This window comes from Ochotona princeps, chromosome 2 (assembly GCF_030435755.1).
Source record: "Ochotona princeps isolate mOchPri1 chromosome 2, mOchPri1.hap1, whole genome shotgun sequence".
Classification (NCBI taxonomy): domain Eukaryota; kingdom Metazoa; phylum Chordata; class Mammalia; order Lagomorpha; family Ochotonidae; genus Ochotona; species Ochotona princeps.
In genome coordinates, this window is record NC_080833.1 from 9556307 (window position 1) to 9573900 (window position 17594).

At 55.1% G+C, this 17594-nt stretch overlaps 1 protein-coding gene across 2 annotated transcripts; it reads right to left on the reverse strand.

Annotated features, from left to right (window-relative positions):
* Window positions 1-619: 619 nt before the first annotated feature.
* CASP9 (caspase 9) lies at window positions 620-15052 on the reverse strand. Of its 2 annotated transcripts, none has more exons than XM_058675566.1 (9): window positions 14762-15052; window positions 11060-11435; window positions 7804-7838; window positions 6956-7132; window positions 6455-6544; window positions 4519-4666; window positions 2548-2733; window positions 1647-1756; window positions 620-802 (listed from the first exon to the last, which is right to left on the reverse strand). In XM_058675566.1, the coding sequence occupies exons 1-9, from the start codon at window positions 14891-14893 to the stop codon at window positions 713-715; spliced, it is 1344 nt and encodes a 447-aa protein (XP_058531549.1). In that variant the 5' UTR covers window positions 14894-15052; the 3' UTR covers window positions 620-712. The 2 variants fall into 2 exon arrangements, with proteins under 2 accessions (XP_058531549.1, XP_058531554.1); XM_058675571.1 differs by having other exon boundaries at window positions 2548-2730; window positions 14762-15050.
* Between the last annotated feature and the right edge of the window lie 2542 nt (window positions 15053-17594).

Sequence of the window (17594 nt, forward strand, 5' to 3'; positions counted from 1 at the left end):
GCTGCTCCCACTCCTGGGATGGGAATCAGACATAGGGAAGCTCTGCAGACGGCAAGTCTCCTTTATGAGGGAGAAGAGAAAGACGCGAAGCAAGGAGGAGGCAGTAAGCCAGCCAGAGAGGCCACACTCACCTCAGTCACACTGCAGGAACTAACAAGGCAAGGGAAATGAATATGAATTGTTTCCAACGCATCATTTAGCAGTCACAGAGCCCAGCTGACCCCACAGGTTCTCACAGCCCCACGTTTGTAGCAGAAATCCCCACACGTCAGCCATTCTCCAGTGGGGACAGTTTTGGCCCCCAGGGCACATGCAGCAATGCCTGTGCACACTGGCACCACACAGGAACCGGGGCACCCAGTATGAATGGGACAGAAGCCACGGGTGGCACTGAGTAGCCTCCTGTGTATGTCACAGAACTCATGGCAAAGGGTCGTCCCGTCCCCAACATCAGCACCACAGAGGTCAGGAGGCCCAGGGGTCACAGGTGACGGTCCCTAGCCCAGAGCCCGCTCCGGGGGCAGAGCCCTGTGGTGTCCGTGGTCCTGCTCTTCCTCTACCTCGCACCACCTCTCTCCCATACGGAAGCTGCTACGCGGTGTCTGTCACAGGGAGACCCTTGCACAGGTTCCAAAAGCCCAGAACAATGGAAAGTTCCAGTCCTGGAGCATGAAGATTTCGGGGTGAGCCAAGTGAGGGGATCCTGGCCCCACTAAGTTTTAAAGAAAAGTTTCTTCCGGAGGAAATTAAAACATCCAGGGATCTGTTTGTAAATCCCTCGCTCAGAAACCGCATTTGCGACCTGCGGAAGAGAAGCAGGAGGAAGACCATGATGAGTTCAGCTCTCAACCAGAATTCCAGAGGGGCAGGGTGGGGCGGGGCTTACACAAGGGCCCAGCCACCACCTCTTTCAGTGGGGGATTCAAAGAACATGTATGTTACAATGGCCTAGTGGCTAACGTCCTCGCCTTGCATGCCCTGGGATCTCATAAAGGCGCCAGTCCACATCCCGGTAGTACTAAGTCCCATCCAGCTCCCTGCTTGAGGCCTAGGAAAGTAGTAGAAGATGGTCCAAAGCCTTGGGACCCTACACCCGCATGAGAGACCTGGAAAAAGCACCAGGCTCCTGGCTTCGGATCAGCTCAGCTCCAGCCACTGTAGCCACTTGGGGAGTGAACCATCAGAAGGAAGATCTTTGTCTCTCCTTCTCTCTGTAAATCTGCCTTTCCAATAAAAATAAATAAATCTTTTTTTAAAAAAAGAACATGTGCCTCAATTATATGCTGAAAAAACACACAATCTGGGGCCGGCCTGTGACCCAGATGCTGGCATATCTTCAGAGCGCTGGTTCAAGCCCCGGTGCAAGACCTCCACTTCCGATCCAGCTCCCTGCTAACACTCCTGGGAGAGCAGCACAAGACGACCCAAGCATGTAGATTTCTTCACCACGTGGCAGCCCTAGTTGAAATTCCAGGCCCCTGTGTTCAGCCTGGCCCAGCCCTGGCTGTTGCAGCCAGTTTGGGGAGTGAATCAGCCAAAGCTAACGTGGCTGTCACAGCAGCCAAGGCATTTCTGCCCCCAGCGTGAGCCTGTGCCCGCTCGCCCATCCCAACCCCCCAATCCCAGCAGAGGAAGGCCACACTTACCCGGAGCAGGAGCGACTGCAGGTCCTCGGTGTGCGCCCACTGCCCCAGGATGCAGTCCAGGGTCTCCACATACCAGGAGCCACTCTGGGTGTCCCTCCAGGAGACGAAACCTTCAGAGCAGACAGCGGGCACTCAGTGGGGGAGCTGGCCTGTGCTCCCCAGACTCAGGTCCTCGGACACACCAGGCCAGAGCCCACATCCCTGCAGCACCCTCTCTCTGATCTCGGCATCCTCGCTGCCACCTCCTGACTTGGGCTGAGTCTTCCCAGCAAGGAAACAAAGGGACTCACCCAAGGGACACACAAGGACAGGAAGGGGGCATCCGGCCCAGTGACTAAGGTGCCCCTTGGGATGCCCGCAGCCCCTTCCTGACTCCAGCTCCCTGTTACTGCAGATGCCAGAATGCAGTGGTGACAACGGCTCACCTGACGGAACCCCTGCCACCTACCTGAGAGATCCACACAGCACTGCCAGCTCATGCGTCAACCCAGCCCCAACCAGGCCGCTGCAAGCTTTTGAGAAGTGAATAGATGGGATCCTTTCTTTTTCTCTGCCTCTCAAAATTTTGTGTTAAAGGAAAGAAACTGCCATGTGTCCCACCAGCTTCCTGTACTCAGAGCTGGTCAGCCACCTGTGTAAGCTCCATGACAATCCCCTTTGCTACAGTTACTATCTCCGTTTTCCAGAGGAGAAAGCTGCAGCCAAGCCAGGAGGTGGGCACGCCTGCTGAAACAGTGCATCGAGGCGCAGAAAGATGAAGGAATCTGCTCAGGGTCACATGGAGGCAAGAGCCGGAACCGAAGCGTGCGCACCTGTACCCAGCTCCTTCATCACAGAGTTGCCTCCAGGGCAGACCCCAGGACGCTGGGCCAGGACCACACGCGCTCCCCACGGTGCTCACCTGGGAAGGTGGAGTAGGACACCAGGATGTCACTGGGCGTGGGCAAACTAGACACAGCGTCTGGCTGGTCACCAGCAGTCCTCGGGCCTCCTTGGAACGGGGTGGCATCTGGCTCTGGGCTGTGTCTAGCGGCGCTATCTTCAGGGTAAGTGGAGGCCACCTCAACCCCACGGTCCTTCTGCTCTGCAGGGAGCAAAGACAAGCCCCGCTTGTCTCTGAACCACACAGACCCAGGCTGCCAGCCCCCCATCTCCGCCTCACACAGCACATTCTCAGCCCCAGCCTTCAGCTGCCCTCTGGAGCCAGACTAGCAGTGCCCAGCACATAGTGGCAGAAGCAGAAACTAAAGACATGCTTTTTTTTCTAAGCCTTTATGAAATAAAATGGCAGGGGTGGGGAGGAAGCAGAGGTTGCAGAACATCTTAAAGCAGCTGTAAAAGCAATCACGCGTCATCCCGTCCTGTAGATCTGAGGCGAAGGCCCGGCCTGCAGGCCAATGCAGCTCGTGCTCGGTTGGTTCTTAGAGAGCCTTGTCAACTCAAACTCCCCGTAAAGAAAAGCTCGTCCCCGCCCACCCGACCAAGGGGAAAGGTGATCCTTCCACACAATAAACCCACAGCCACTGCTGCAAGCCGGCTGCCTGCTGCCTCCTCAGTGTGACCCTGGCGTGATCACCCTGCACACTCAAGGCAGATGCAGCTGGGCCAGCCGCCTGGCCTCTGGAAGGGGTGAGGTGCTCAGCCACGCTGGCATCCACACCACAGCCACCGGCAACCAGGGAGGCCCTGTCAGCCCCTGGTGCTGTGTGACCTCACCGCGATGATGTGCTAAAGGGGGTTCTGTCTGTTTTAAATGTGAGCACATACAGATGGAACAGAAAGTCTGGGAGAGGCCTAGTGATGAAGGTCCCACCTGTGACACCCACAAACTATGAAATGGGGCACCTGGGTTCAGGGTCCAGCTGCACTCCCGATTCCAGCTCCCTGCTCACGTGCACCCTTGGGGGCAGCAGATGATGGTTCAAGGGCTTGGATCTCTGCCACCACATGGGAGACCCCAATCAAGGTCTGGCTCCAGGCTTTGGCATGGTCTAACCCAGGTAGGAGCTATATCTCTATCTCCCAAATAAATAACTACAAATGTTAATGCCTATTAAAAAGAAACAAAGAAATAAAAGAAGTAAGGAATCCAAAAGTCATTTAGATCCAGGACACCCAGCCAGGCATGAACTGCAGAACAAATTTCTGTTCTCGGCTCAGTGGCACCACCGTGTGGCAACCCTGTGGAACACCAGCTCACACAGCCTGGGGTAGCAGGCCTGTCTGAGCCACATTCCACCTTCGAAATCCTGTTATTCCTATGAAGCGGTTCGGTTGTATTTTTGCTTTGCTCTCTTTGTGGCAGAAGTCACATCATTCCAAATTTTGCTTCTAGGTATTTTGACAGGGTTCTCTTCAAATCTTTAGAGGCTTGAGTCAGTCTGGGAAACTGGCTGAGAGGCAGCTGTGCCTGGCCCTGCCCTCCAAGTGCTGACCCAGATGAGTGCGTCTTAGCGCGAGAAGATGCAGCGATGCAGGCGGAGTGGGCTGCAGGAGCCAGCTAACCCCGGTTCTGCAAGAGGCAGGACGTGTTCAGGGAAGACTTCCTGGAGGTGATGGCTCCTGATAGCGGTCAGGGCGGGTATGGGGAGCGGCAGCACAGGAGGTGGCAAGCTGCTCTCGCTGCTCTAACGCACGCCTTTGCATCAGGCCTCTGCAGTGGAGGCCATCCAACTGACATGAGCTTGTGACACTCCCGCAGAGCAAAGCAGAGAAGTGCGTTTAATACTACCCCCACACACCCTGAGCGGGCAAGGCAGAGACCAATTCTGGCCAGATGCAGGGGCTGCCATACGGGACTGTAGTGACTACATCTGGTCCCTCTCCCTCTGGAAAGCCTCGTGGGCACGCAGCCGGGCCAAGCCATGCTTACCCCCGCCACAGGCCTGGATGAAGAACAGCTTGGGCTTCCCACCCAGGCTGGGGCAGCCAGTCCCGTTGAAGATGTTCACCACTTTCTCGATGAACACGGGCCATCCGTCTGTACCGTAGACGGCCCCTGGGAACTGCAGATGGCTGGCCTGGAAGACCAAGAACCATGGTTACAAAGCCAAGCAGTGAGGGTCAGACTCCACAGCTGGCTCAGAGGCTTCACGGGTCCAGCATTCAGCAGGCCCCTTCTGAGGGCATGAGGCTGATTCACATAGTTAGCTGGTTTGAGAAGGGCCCAGGTCACCACCTGTTCCAGAGGGTCTCAAATTCATGCGCTTCCTCTAGACCAGGGCTCCCCGCCAGCATGTGGCATGGGGCCAGCAGGAGCAGCGCACGAGAAATCCAAGTGCCCAGGCCACACCCAGGCCTCCCAAGTCAGCACGTAGTGCCCCACATACATACCGGCTCCCAGGGCCAGCCCAGGGCACAGCTCAAATGCCAAGGCAAGTTTTGGGGCTGAGGGCTGCATTTCCCACCAGCTCCTAAGTCATGCCCTGCTGGGTCTCGGGACCACACTGTGACAGGGACACAGGAACGCTCGCTGCCAGCGACAAGCCAGAGCCGTGTGGCTTTGAAGAGATGCTGGAAATGCTGATTGCTGTATGAAACTTCTTTTTTTATTTTAAGATTGGCGAGACTGGCAGCAATTCATAACTGTTGAACTATCAAAACCACAACAGCAGGACCCTTGGAGCATGCCCCACATCAGGGACCTGGGATGGGTGGGAAACTGGGTGGGGCTTCTCCCTTTATCTCCCCCTTTACCCCAATCAACTATGTAAAGATTGTCAAAAATAAAGAAAAAAAAAAAGATTCATTCATTCATTCGAAAAGCAGAGTTACAGAGAAAGGGGGAGACAGAGGAGAGAGAGCTCTCCCGTCCCCGGTTCACTCCCAAATGGCTATAAGGCCACAGCCATGCCACACTGGAGCCAAGAGCCTGGAACTTCATCCAGATCTCCCACATGGTTTGCACTAGTCTGAGAATTCCCCAGACACATGAGCAGGAAGCTGGATGGGAAGTAGAGCAGCTAAAATTCAAACCACAGCAGACAATGGCTTTACTCACTATGCCACAGCACCAGCCTTCAAACTTCCCAATTTTAAAAACATTGTACAGGGCCTAGGACAGCAGCCTAATGGCTAAAGTCCTCACCTTGCATGTGCCGGGATCCCGGGTGCTGGTTCGTATCTCGGCTGCTCCGGTTTCCATCCAGCTGAGGATGGTCCAAAGCTTTGGAACCCTGAACCCATGTGGGAGACCCAGAAGAAGCTCCTGGCTCCTGGATTTGGATTGGCTCAGCTCTGGCTATTGCAGCCACTTGGAGAGTGAACCAGCAGGTGGAAGATCGTTCTCTCTGTCCTCCTTATCTTTCTGTATATCTGCCTTTCCAATAAAATCAAAAAAAAATCTTTTTTAAAAAATCTGTGCAAACTACAAGAACATAGTGACCTCTGGCTGGTGACAACTCATGTGTCCAGAAGACAAGGAGACTGGGCCCAGAGAAAGGGGAGGTCCTGGTCATGACGAACAGACACACTAGTGGCCAAGCCCCAAGGGGTCCCAGGGACTTGAGTCCCAGCCAGCAGCCAAGGGCCTGGCACAGGGCAGGGCTGGAGACCTCTGTGTGCTGTGCCCAGCTGGAACCAAACCCAGGACCAGGCAGCCGCTGAGAGAGCAGACCCTACCTCTGTCCTCCCTCTCCCACGGGGTGGCCCCAGAGGACCCCACAGCTCCTAAGAAGACATCAGGCCACAGACAGGGCTCCACGCTCTTTTCCACCAGGATGAGGGCGTCTGGGACACAGGGAGGGACAAGGCTCCAGTGTAGCTTTTTGCCTGTGCCTGTCCAGGGCACATGGAGGAAGGTGTCCTACCTGGCAGCCGTGTGACAGGATGACTACCACACAGCAGTCCAGGGTGCTGTGGTCCCGCTGCGCCAGCTCCTCCAAAGCCAGGACCATCTCCTACGAGGAAAGGCAGCAAGTGAGCTACAAGCATGGATGGAGCAGGCAGATCACAGGCACGGAGAAGCGGACGGGCCACAGGCATGGACAGGGCAGGTGAGCCGCAGGCACGGACAAGTCAGGCAGGCAAGAAAGCTGTAGGCATGGAAGGGGCAGGGCATCCTCCTGGGCCTTTCAGGGGGTCAGCCCAAAGGCTTCGGCAGGATACATGCTCTGCAGGCAGCACTCAGGTAAACTGAGGCACGAGAGGTCACAGAGCTATAGCTGAGAGAGCCGGTCCTAAAACCAGGTCATCTTGCCTGGACCTAGGACCACTGGGCCAACTGTGAGGGAAGGCAGTACACGGGCAAGGTCTCTCACAGGAGCCTGGGGCCCCCACCCCCAGCTCTCTAGGAGGACCAGGAGTTGTACCTTGGCGGTCAGGTCAGACTTCACCTCCACTGCAAAATGCAGCGAGCAGAAGCGGCGCTGCAACTTCTCGCAGTCGATATTGGAGCCGGTGCGGGTGCTGAGCCCCGAGTCGCTGCTGAAGTTCACATTGTTGATAATGAGGCAGTGGCCACAGGGGTCTGCGTTCAGGACGTACGCCTGCGCAAGCACAGAATCCAGCATAACCCGGAGCCCGTGGGGAACAGAGCCCCTGGATCCAACGTGCAGGGCTCCCAGTCTGCCCGTGTGCTAGGCAGGAGAGAACTGGAGCGAGACCAGCTCCCATCTCAGAACTGACTCACCCAGAGGGCCTTCCAATCACGTGGTCCCAGGGCTCTTCTCCATGAGCACCTGAGAACTCCACAGCCGGCTCTGTGAGCAGCCGTGGGCCCAGGACACTGTCTGGGCATCCATCAGAGGCTGCTTCCACCCCAGCCTCACTCCCCCACTGTCTCCCAACAGCCCGTTCTTCTTGTTTAGGGTACTTAGCACTCCAGTCATGAGAGAATTCGTGATTGCGCCAACAGACGGCTTTGACATCATGACACCATCTGTCACTGACAGAAGCACTAGCCCACAACAAATGACTGCTTTCCCATCAATATGGTTGTCTGTTCAACCTCTCTCTCCAGATAGTTTTAAAGGCTCCACCCATGGTAGTGAGCATCGTACCCTGGGACAGGCAGACCTGGACCGCTTAGGGCTGGCACCTGACCTTCCAGATGAGGACTGGATGATCTGTTTGGGAGAGGGCTGGCCCAGGGTCATGGGGTCTCTGGGGACTGGAACTCCATCCCCAGCTACTGGCCTCAGCTCACAGGAATACTCACCAAATCTGTGTCTCCTCTCGCTCGCCCCTGAACACCTGCAGACACAGAACAAGACGGAAATAGTAAGGTGAAGGTCACTCCAAAGGGGGTCCTCTGCGAGGATAGCCCCCACAGAGCGGAGGGGGAACTCAGGGACTGTCAGCCCCAGCTGGAAGCAGAGTCACATGGCACGGCCGCCTTGCAGACCTGCCCGTAAGCTGCTAACAGAGAACTACCCAGCAGCCTCTGACCAGCAGCCCATGCTGGGGCAGAGCCAAGAGGAAGCGGGGCACAGAAGGACTTGGCCAGAAGTCCTCATCGAGCCCCGGTCAGGAAGCCCCCGATGGAGACAATCAACCCAACAGGTTAATGGAAACACAAACTGGGATCCAATGGTACAAACAGCGTGAAAGCGCACCACCTACTGATTCCTGCAACGCCATGGATGAGCGCAAAAGCGTATTTGGGGAGTAGGGGTGGGGAAGTCCATTGCACAACAGCAGAGATGGCACAGCGCTGGCACCATGGCATAGCTGATTAAGCTTCCACGTGTAGAACCAGCATCCCATAGGGGTACTGGTTCAAGTCCCAGCTGCACCACTTCCAATCCAGTTCCCTATTTAAGGAATGGCAAAGCAGCAGCAGATGGCCCCCTGCACCCACATCGGAGACCCAGAAGAAGCTCCTGTCTCCTAGTCTTGTAGTGAACCAGCTTCAGCCATGGCGGCCATTTGGGGAATGAATCAGTGGACGGAAAATCTCTCTTGCTTTGTCTTTCCTTCTCTCTTTGCAACTCTGTCTTTCAAATAAAAATAAAGAAATCCTTTAAAAAAAAAAAACAGGAGTAGGAGTTGGCACAACGGCTCAATTGGTTAATCCTCCACCTGAAAGAGCCAACATCCTATATGGGTGTCAGTTCGTGTCCCAGATGCTTCACTTCCCATCCAACTCCCTGGGAAGGCAGCGGAGAATGGCCCAAGTCCTTGTAACCCTGCACCTGCATGGGAGACCCAAAGGAAGCTCCTGGCTCCTGGTTTTGGACTGACCCACCTCCAGCCATTGTGGTCATTTGGGGACTGAACCAGCAGATGGAAGATCTCTCTCTGTCTCTCCTCCTTCCTGCAGAACTACCCTTCCAGTTTAAATAAATAAATCTTTTTTTAATGTTAGCAATGAGAATTTTTAAAGAATTATTTTGTTTTTTATTGGAAAGGCAGACATACAGAGAAAAGCAGATAGAGAAAGATCTTCCATCTCCTGGTTCACTCCCCAAGTGGCCGCAATGGTGGTGAGAGCTGAGTTTTTCTGATCCGAAGCCGGGAGATTCTGCTGGGTCTCCCACGCGGGTGCAGGGTCCCAAAGCTTTGGGCCAATGTCTCCTGCCTTCCCAGGCCACAAGCAGGGAGCTGGAAAGGAACTAGAGCAACCAGGACACGAACCAGTACCATATGAGATCCTGGCACATGCAAGGCAAGGATTTAGTCATTAGGCTATTATGCCAGGCCCAAAATAAATATATCTTAATACATAAATAAAGAGTAGAGATGGAGGGAGAGATGGTGTGAGTTTCTTTACATGAAGTGCAGGAGAGAAGGAAGAAGGGAAGGCACCAAGACCAGAGGCTCCTGCTATGCAGGGTCCACAGGGCCTGGTACACAGGAGGCCTCCAGAAACACCTGCAGCATGAGGGGCTGGCATCAGGCTAATCCTCCACTCTGTGGTGCCAGCATCCCATACAGATGCTGGTTCATGTCTCAGCTGCTCCACTTCTGATCCACCTCCCTGCTTTGGCCTGGGAAAGCAGCAGAAGATGGCCCGTCCTTGATAACACACACCCACATGGGAGACCCAGAAGAGGCTCCTGGTTCCTGGCTTCAGATTGGCTCAGCTCCAGCTGTTGCAGCCACTTGGGGAGTGAACCACACCATACATCTGCTCCCTGGTGTTTCCATTTTTTGTTTTTTTTTTTTTTTTTAAGATTTATTAGGGCCTGGCATGGTGGCCTAGTGGCTAAAGTCCTTGCCTTGCATGTGCTGGGATCCCACATGGGTACCAGTTCAAATCCCGGCTGCTCTACTTCCCTCCTAGCTCCCTGCTTGTGGCCTGGGAACAGCCCATAGCCTTGGGACCTTGCACCCACGTGGGAGACCCAGAGGAAGCTCCTGGTCCCTGGCTTCATATTGGCTCGGCTTCAGTCATTGCAGCCACTTGGGGAGGGAACCAGCACATGGAAGATCTTTCTCTCTGTAAAATCTGACTTTCCAATAAGAATAAATAAATCTTAAAAAAAAAAATAAACTAGTACTCTAGGAAAAAAAAAGTATTTATCGGAGAATGGGACACAAAAAGAGACAGAGAGAGATCTTCCATCCACTGGTTCACTCCCCACATAGTCTCCTGGTCACACAGACAAGGCTAAAGTTAGGAAGCAGGAACTTCTTCCAGGTCTCCCACAAGCATGCAGGGGCCCAAGCACTTGGGCCACCTTCCGCTGCTTTCCCAGGTACAACAGCAGGAAGCTGGATCAAAACTGGAGCAGCTAATACTTAACTTATCTGCAAAATTATCCACATTAGGAACTGCTACCACTCAGCAAGGAAGACCAAACTATCAATATTCACCAAGAGCAATGAGTGAGCTTCACAGATACAAGGAGGGATGAGAGAAGCCAGACCCAAGTGTGCAAACTATGGCATTTCATTGAGACCCAAGTGCAAGAACAAGCAAAACAGATGGAAGTGGGTAGAGTTGGAGATCATGACCTTGGGGAGGGACTGGGAATAGACTTGATGGAGGAAAAACCCCAAAGGACCCTGGGATGCTGTGCTGTGCTGTGATGACCGAGGTGCTGGAGACCTGGGTGCACCCGTGGTCCAGGCCATCCAGCCGTGCCCTGGGCACACATACATTTTGCAGGCTCTGGCTTCGTGTCCTCAGGCAAGTTAGTTCCCCCTCCTAAGCCTCTGCTCGCTCCTCGCCAAGAGCTGTTGTGAGCGAAACAGACAAGAGTATGTCCTGGGCAGATATGTCCTGAAACCTGAACAAAGGCCTCCCACCTGCCCCAGGCCCGGGGTTCATCTAAGCTACCCCCAGAACCCAGAAACAAACCCGGCACAACAGCTGGATCTAGAAACACAGGGGGCAAACAATGTTCCATCCACCTCCCATAAGCTCTCAGGAAGACAACAGCAGAGGGAAATTCTGACCCTCAGCCCACCAGCTGCACCGACAGTCCCACGCCCCCACCCACCACTCTCCCCATACTCACAGACATCACCGAATCCTCCAGAAGCAGAGTCCACTGGTCTGAGAACCTCCAGCCTGAGTTTAGCTGAACACAGCTCCTTGGGCCCCAGCACCACCGGGGAGAGGTTTTCCGGGGGGGCCACCACCGCCCCCGAGAGATCCCGCTTGGCCATCGTCGGCTGCTCTGGTTTGAGGACCAGGGGCCCGAGCTCCAAGGGCACCGAGGGTAGGACTCTGATGGCCTCGGGAGCCCGCTCCCGCCTGCCAGTTCTCAGGAACGAAGCCAGTGCGTCCTGCCCTGTGTCCTCCAGGCAGGAGATGAACACAGGAAGGGCCTGCCTCCCTCGGCTCTCCAGGTCTATGACCAGCTGCCGGGCCTGGTCCCGGCGCGTCCCGGAGCCTGCATGCTGTTTGGAAAGAAAACACTAGACACAGTCACCCACTCACCACCATGTGGGTCTCAACCAGTCCTCCCAGGTCTCATCACCATGTGGGTCTCAACCATCAAGAACCTAGGCAGAGGGGCCTGGTGGCATGGCCTGGTGGCTAAGGTCCTCGCCTTGAACGCGCCGGGATCTCATATGGCCGCCGGTTCTAGTCCCGGCGGCTCCACTTCACATCCAGCTCCCTGCTTGTGGCCTGGGAAAGCAGTCGAGGACGGCCCAAGGCTTTGGGACCCTGCACCCGCGTGGGAGACCTGGAGGAGGTTCCTGGTTCCCGGTTTCAGCTCACTTGGGGAGTGAATCATCAGATGGAGGATCTTCCTCTCTGTCTCTCCTCTCTGTATATCTGACTTTGTGATAAAAATAAAAATAAATCTTTAAAAAAAAAAAAAGAACCTAGGCAGAAACGGAGCCGACAGCTTCAGCAAGTGTGGGGCCTCCCCAGTCTCTGCTGCGTGTTCACCTGGCATTTCAGAGTCACCCACCCCATGCCCAGGTCCGTGCTAAATGCTGAAAGGACAGCCGTGAGAGGTCTTGGGGCCTAAAAGCAAGCATCTAGTGCAGGGGCAGACAAATCCACAGAGACAGGTGCCAGGAGGGAAAAAACCCACTCAGGGCCGCCCACCTTGGCCGGGGCAGTCACGCAAGCCCCAGAGGGGAAGGCTTCCTTGAGACCCCAGTGGATACCAAGAAGCAAATCACCAAGCGCAGGACGTGGCGGCAGGGAGGTGGGGGGCAGATCGGCAAGGCCCTGGCCTGACTGTGCTGAGCCACGATGTGTGGATTTCAAAATTGGGAAACCCAGGCGTAGTTTTTTTCACAAGATGGATCTTGCTTGAACTTTGTGAAGGTCTCTCATACACATGATTTTTTTTTTTTTTTGCACCAAGATAAACCTATTATTTAGTTCCACTTCCGATGAACTTCATAAGTCCTCCTCATATAGACAGGTTGACTCTATTAAGACACTGGGTGGGGGCCCGGCAGCATGGCCTAGCAGCTAAAGTCCTCGCCTTGAAAGCCCCGGGATCCCATATGGGCGCCGGTTCTAATTCCAACAGCTCCACTTTCCATCCAGCTCCCTGCTTGTGGCCTGGGAAAGCGGTCGAGGACGGCCCAGTGCTTTGGGACCCTGCACCCGTGTGGGAGACCTGGAGGAGGTTCCTAGATCCTGGCTTCGGATCGGCACAGCGCCAGCCATTGCAGTCACTTGGGGAGTGAATCATCGGCGGGATGATCTTCCTCTCTGTTTCTCCTCCTCTCTGTATATCTGACTTTGTAATAAAAAATAAATAGGGCCCGGAGGCGTGGCCTAGCGGCTAAAGTCCTCGCCTTGAAAGCCCCGGGATCCCATATGGGCGCCGGTTCTAATCCCGGCAGCTCCACTTCACATCCAGCTCCCTGCCTGTGGCCTGGGAAAGCAGTCGAGGACGGCCCAGTGCATTGGGACCCTGCACCCGCGTGGGAGACCTGGAAGAGGTTCCAGGTTCCCGGCTTCGGATCGGCGCGCATCGGCCCGTTGCGGCTCACTTGGGGAGTGAATCATCGGATGGAAGATCTTCCTCTCTGTCTCTCCTCCTCTGTGTATATCTGGCTGTAATAAAATGAATAAATCTTTAAAAAAAAATAAATAAAAATAAAAATAAAAAATAAATAAATCTTAAAAAAAAAAATAAACACTGGGTGGAGAGAAGGGAGGAGAATGGCCAAAGCTGACAGGCGGCAGGACGGCAGGATCACCGAGTCAGGAAACAGGAGGAAGATGCTGATTTCCTGCTGTCATCCTGGGGACTCTGCCTGTCCTCAGGTGTCCTACAGAAGAACTAAGAGAACATTCCATGACCTTAGCAGCCATCAGCCACAGGTGGCCGCGGAGCACGAGGGCGGTCCACTGAGTTCTGACTGAACATCGACTTTTATTAAAGTGCTACCACTTACGTTTCAGTAGCCACATGGGGCTAAGAACCATTGCATTAAACAGCACAGACCTGCCAGGTCACTGAGGAGGCAAGTCTCCAAGCAACTTCAGCTTGGGGGTGCTACTCCCCACATGGAAGACCCAGATGGAGTTCCAGGATCCTGCTCTGACCACTGTGGACATCTGGAGAGTGAACTAGCGGACGGAAGGTCTCTGCCCCTCAGCATGTGTGTGTATGTGTGTGTGAATCTGCCTTTCAAATAAACACGTCTTGTAAAAAAAAGGATAAATAAAGATGCAAGAAGCCTGGGTAGCTGCACGCTGGTCTGTCCTGCACCACCAGGGCTGGGCAGCACGACAGAGGCTGCCTGCCATGGTGTCCACCCACACCTGCCTGGCATTTGAGCCTGGAGTCCCCGTGAGGGTGTCTAAGAGACCATAACCACAAGCCATTTCCACTCCTTATGCACACCACACACAAGGCGCATTCATCGGTAATTATCCACCTGACACCGACCACACTCTCATAAAGATTCCTTCTGCGTACAAGGCAGAATACCTACGGTGTACGTATGTGTGATGGACGGCCACCCGGGGAAGGGTGGGTGCTGTGGGCCCATGCCCACTCCCCTGCCCCTGTAAGCTAACCACGCAGGCCTTGGAAGGGCCAGTCTCGCCTGAGACCCCGACTGGACCACCTCCCTGCAGCTTAGGCTTGTTAGTTCATCAGAAGCAGAAAAGAAGAGGAAGCAGTATTCTTCCCGCAACTGCAAACGTGCAGCTAGTCCCCGGGGTTAGAAAGGAAACGGAAGTTTACAGCAGGGCAGCATGGAGACTGGGCTTCCCAGGTCCGGCCCCTGGCCGGCCACTCTCGCCCACTCCCATACCCTTACTGAGGGGGAGGGTCGACCCGGACACTGCTTCCGGGAAGGACCCACCTTTATCATCACTGCCCAGCACCCACATCACCTCTCCTCACTTCCAAAGCCCTTCCTGAACACCTCTTGGGCGGGCACTACCTTCTCTCACAGCCATTACCTTTAGTCCTCAGGGCAGCATTGCTTCTGTGCCCATTTCACTGCCCGGCAAACTGAGGCAGTTCAGAACGGCACATGGACAATCTGACAGCAGCATGAGTGCCCCAGAACACCGAGTCAGAGAAGAAAAACCCATTCGGCTAATATGAAACCCAAATACTAACGGGACAGTGGCTGCACCTGACACCCAAACCAGAGGGTGGAGCGAGATGCCCGGGCTCTACCCCACGGAGCCCACACAGACCTAAGGAAATAAACGCTCCCCAAGGCGCGGGTCCGTGGAGCTCCTCCGGAAAGGAGGCCTGTGCCGCGCCGCGGGCGGGTGAGGTGCGCACCTGGATGTCCTCCACCATGTCGGGCGTGAAGAGCTCCCGGCTGACCAGAGCGTCCCACAGCTCGGCCACCTGCAGCTCGCTCACCAGCCGCAGCCGGCTGCGCCGCAGGAGCTGCCGGTCGGCCTCGTCCATGGCCGGCAGACGACGGGGACCCCGGGCTCCGTCCTCTTCCGGGGCTGCGCCCCGCCCGTTCCCCAGCACCCGCCCCCGGACCCGGGACCCCGGGGCCGCCCCCGACCTAAGACCCGCCTCCGCCCTCTGCCCAGCCCGCCCGGGCAGCTCCCGTTCCCCAGCCGCCTCCGGGCCTACGTGTCCCGCCCCCGCGCCATGGCCACGCCCCCGGGGCCGCCCCCGCGCCATAGGCACGCCCCCGGGACCGCCCCCGTTCCATAGCCACGCCCTCTAGACCCCCTTCCGTCCCGCAGTCACGCCCCGGGGCCGCCCGCGCCATAGCCACGCCCTCAAGACCGCCCCGGAGTCGTCGCCCCGCCCCCGAACCGCTCTCGCGTCCTAGCCACGCCCGCATAGTCACCCCGCGCCATTACTACCCCCAAAGGCCCGCTCCACGCCGTCGCCACGCCCTACCACCCACCCCTACGTCAACGCTCTCTCCTAAGAATTTTCACGCCGTTTGAAAAATTGAAGCAAGCCCTAGCTGGAGGAATAGCTACAGAACCCCCTATGTGGTGTGGATTGGCCTGCCCAGCACGCATTAACACAATCATTGACATCCAGCGGGGGTGAGAAAAAGTAGGCATTTATTGCAATGCCCAGAGCCAGGAGCTTCCTGGACTTCTCAGAGGGGTAAAGGCAGTATATCATTTTTTTTAAGATTTATTTACTTAATTGAAAGGCAGATTTACAAAGAGAAGGACAGAGAGACAGATCCTCTGTCTGCTGGTTTACTTCTAAAGTATGAAATGGCCTGAGCTGAGCTGATCCAAAGCCAGGAGCCAACAGCTTCTTCTGGGTCTCCGACACGGGGGCAGAGTCCCAAGGCTTCAGGCCATCCTCTCCTGCTTTTTAAAGCCACAAGCAGGGAGCTGAATGGGAAACACAGCAGCCAGAATGCAAACTGGCACCCCTATGGGATCCCGGAGCATGCAAGGTGAGGATTTTAGCCACTGAGGCATCGCACTGGGCCCAAGGAAGCAAATCTTACAGCCCAAAGTTGGGGATGAAAGGCCGGCCTTGTGACATAGCCTGTGACTCCTGCATCTCAAGCCAGAGTGTAATTCCTAGCTACTCGATTTCAGATCCAGCCTCCTGCTTATCTGCATGGGAAGGCAGCAGGCGTGTTTTTGTTCCTGGAAGATCTGCGTGGAGTTCTTGGCTGTGGCTGTCACCTAGTTCCATCCCAGCTCTTGTAGGAATTTGGAGAGTGAACCAGCAAAGGGAAAGTCTGTGTTTGTGTGTGTGTGTGAGAGAGAGAGAGACGAGAGAGAGAGAGAGAATTCTGCCTTTCCAATAAGTGAATAATTCTTTTTTAATTTTTAATGGTGTTTACATAGTTGATTAGGTGGGAAGGATTGAGGATTAGGGATAAGTTGATGAGACTATTGTTTCCAATTTTTCTTTTTCTTTTTCTTTTTCCTGTATCCGGGGGAACGGGGAGATAGGGGAGAAGCCACACGCAGCCTCCCAACTGCCTTAGTACCGGGGATGGGGAATGACTACCCAGTGTCATCCCAGGGTCCCTGATGTAGAACATTCTTCAAGGGTTCTGCTCAAGTAGTTTCAATAATTCTGAAATGCTGTCAATCTCACTGACCCAAGGATGAGGAAATCTTTCCAAGGTCCATTGGCTGACAGTCCACCTTAGAGTCTTCATTCGCCCGGATAGTTGCTGTCAACACTTGGCTGGGGTAGTTGACCAATTTGTTCTGCCCTCCTTCCTTTGCGTTGGTACCAAATGTCGTCTGCAGGCCCCAGTGGACTGCCATATCCTGCATGCTCATCTAGGTATGCTGTCCACTGCTCCATCTAAGCCACCGAGGAGATTCAGTTCTGACACATGCACTCTACAGTCAGACCACAGATCCTGCAATTCTCCCCATGGTTGGAGTTCTGAGCCAGTGGTTCAGTTGGGGGGTCTCCCCAAATAAACCTCATCTGAAGTGATCCCAGACCTGACTCTTATGTGTGCTTGCCAGTATGGGGTCTGGCTCTGTCCATCACCCACACCAGCCTATGCACACACTGGTAGTTGCAATTGCCAGATCAGTTCTGTGTCCAGCCCTGTGTCTTATGTAAACCAATGGATGTAATGGCCCAGCCAAACCCTGCCCCACACACACTCAGCCCTAATGCACACCAGCAGGAGCTGCAGCTTAATCAGAGCAACCCCCAATAACCATGACCAGGTCTGCCCCCAGCCCTGGTTCTCATGCTCACCAGTGGGAACTGCAGCCCATTAGAGAGGTGCCAGAGTTTCCCTACTGGACCCACTCCAAGATCTTGCACTTTCCAGGTAGTTCTGCCATCTAATCTAACAGGACTTGCCCCCAGTCCCAGCACTTGCCAGCTGATGCTGTGGCAAACCCCAACCAGGCCGCTCTTACTCTGGCTCAGTCATGCAGAGTGGACACAGGCACTTACTCCAAACTGGCTTTTCCCCAACCCAGTTCACATGCAGGCCAACAGGGTTGTAGCCCTGCCCAGCCTGGTCTGCTCCCAGCCCCAGCTCATGTGCTCAGCAGCAGGAGCAGTGGCCCAGCAAGGGAGTCCCCTACAGCTCCCATATGGGTTCTCACATGTGCTGGTGGATATTAAAGCCCAGTCTGGCATGGCCCACCTCACTTCAGCATTTTGCTGGCAGGTACTGTAACCTGGC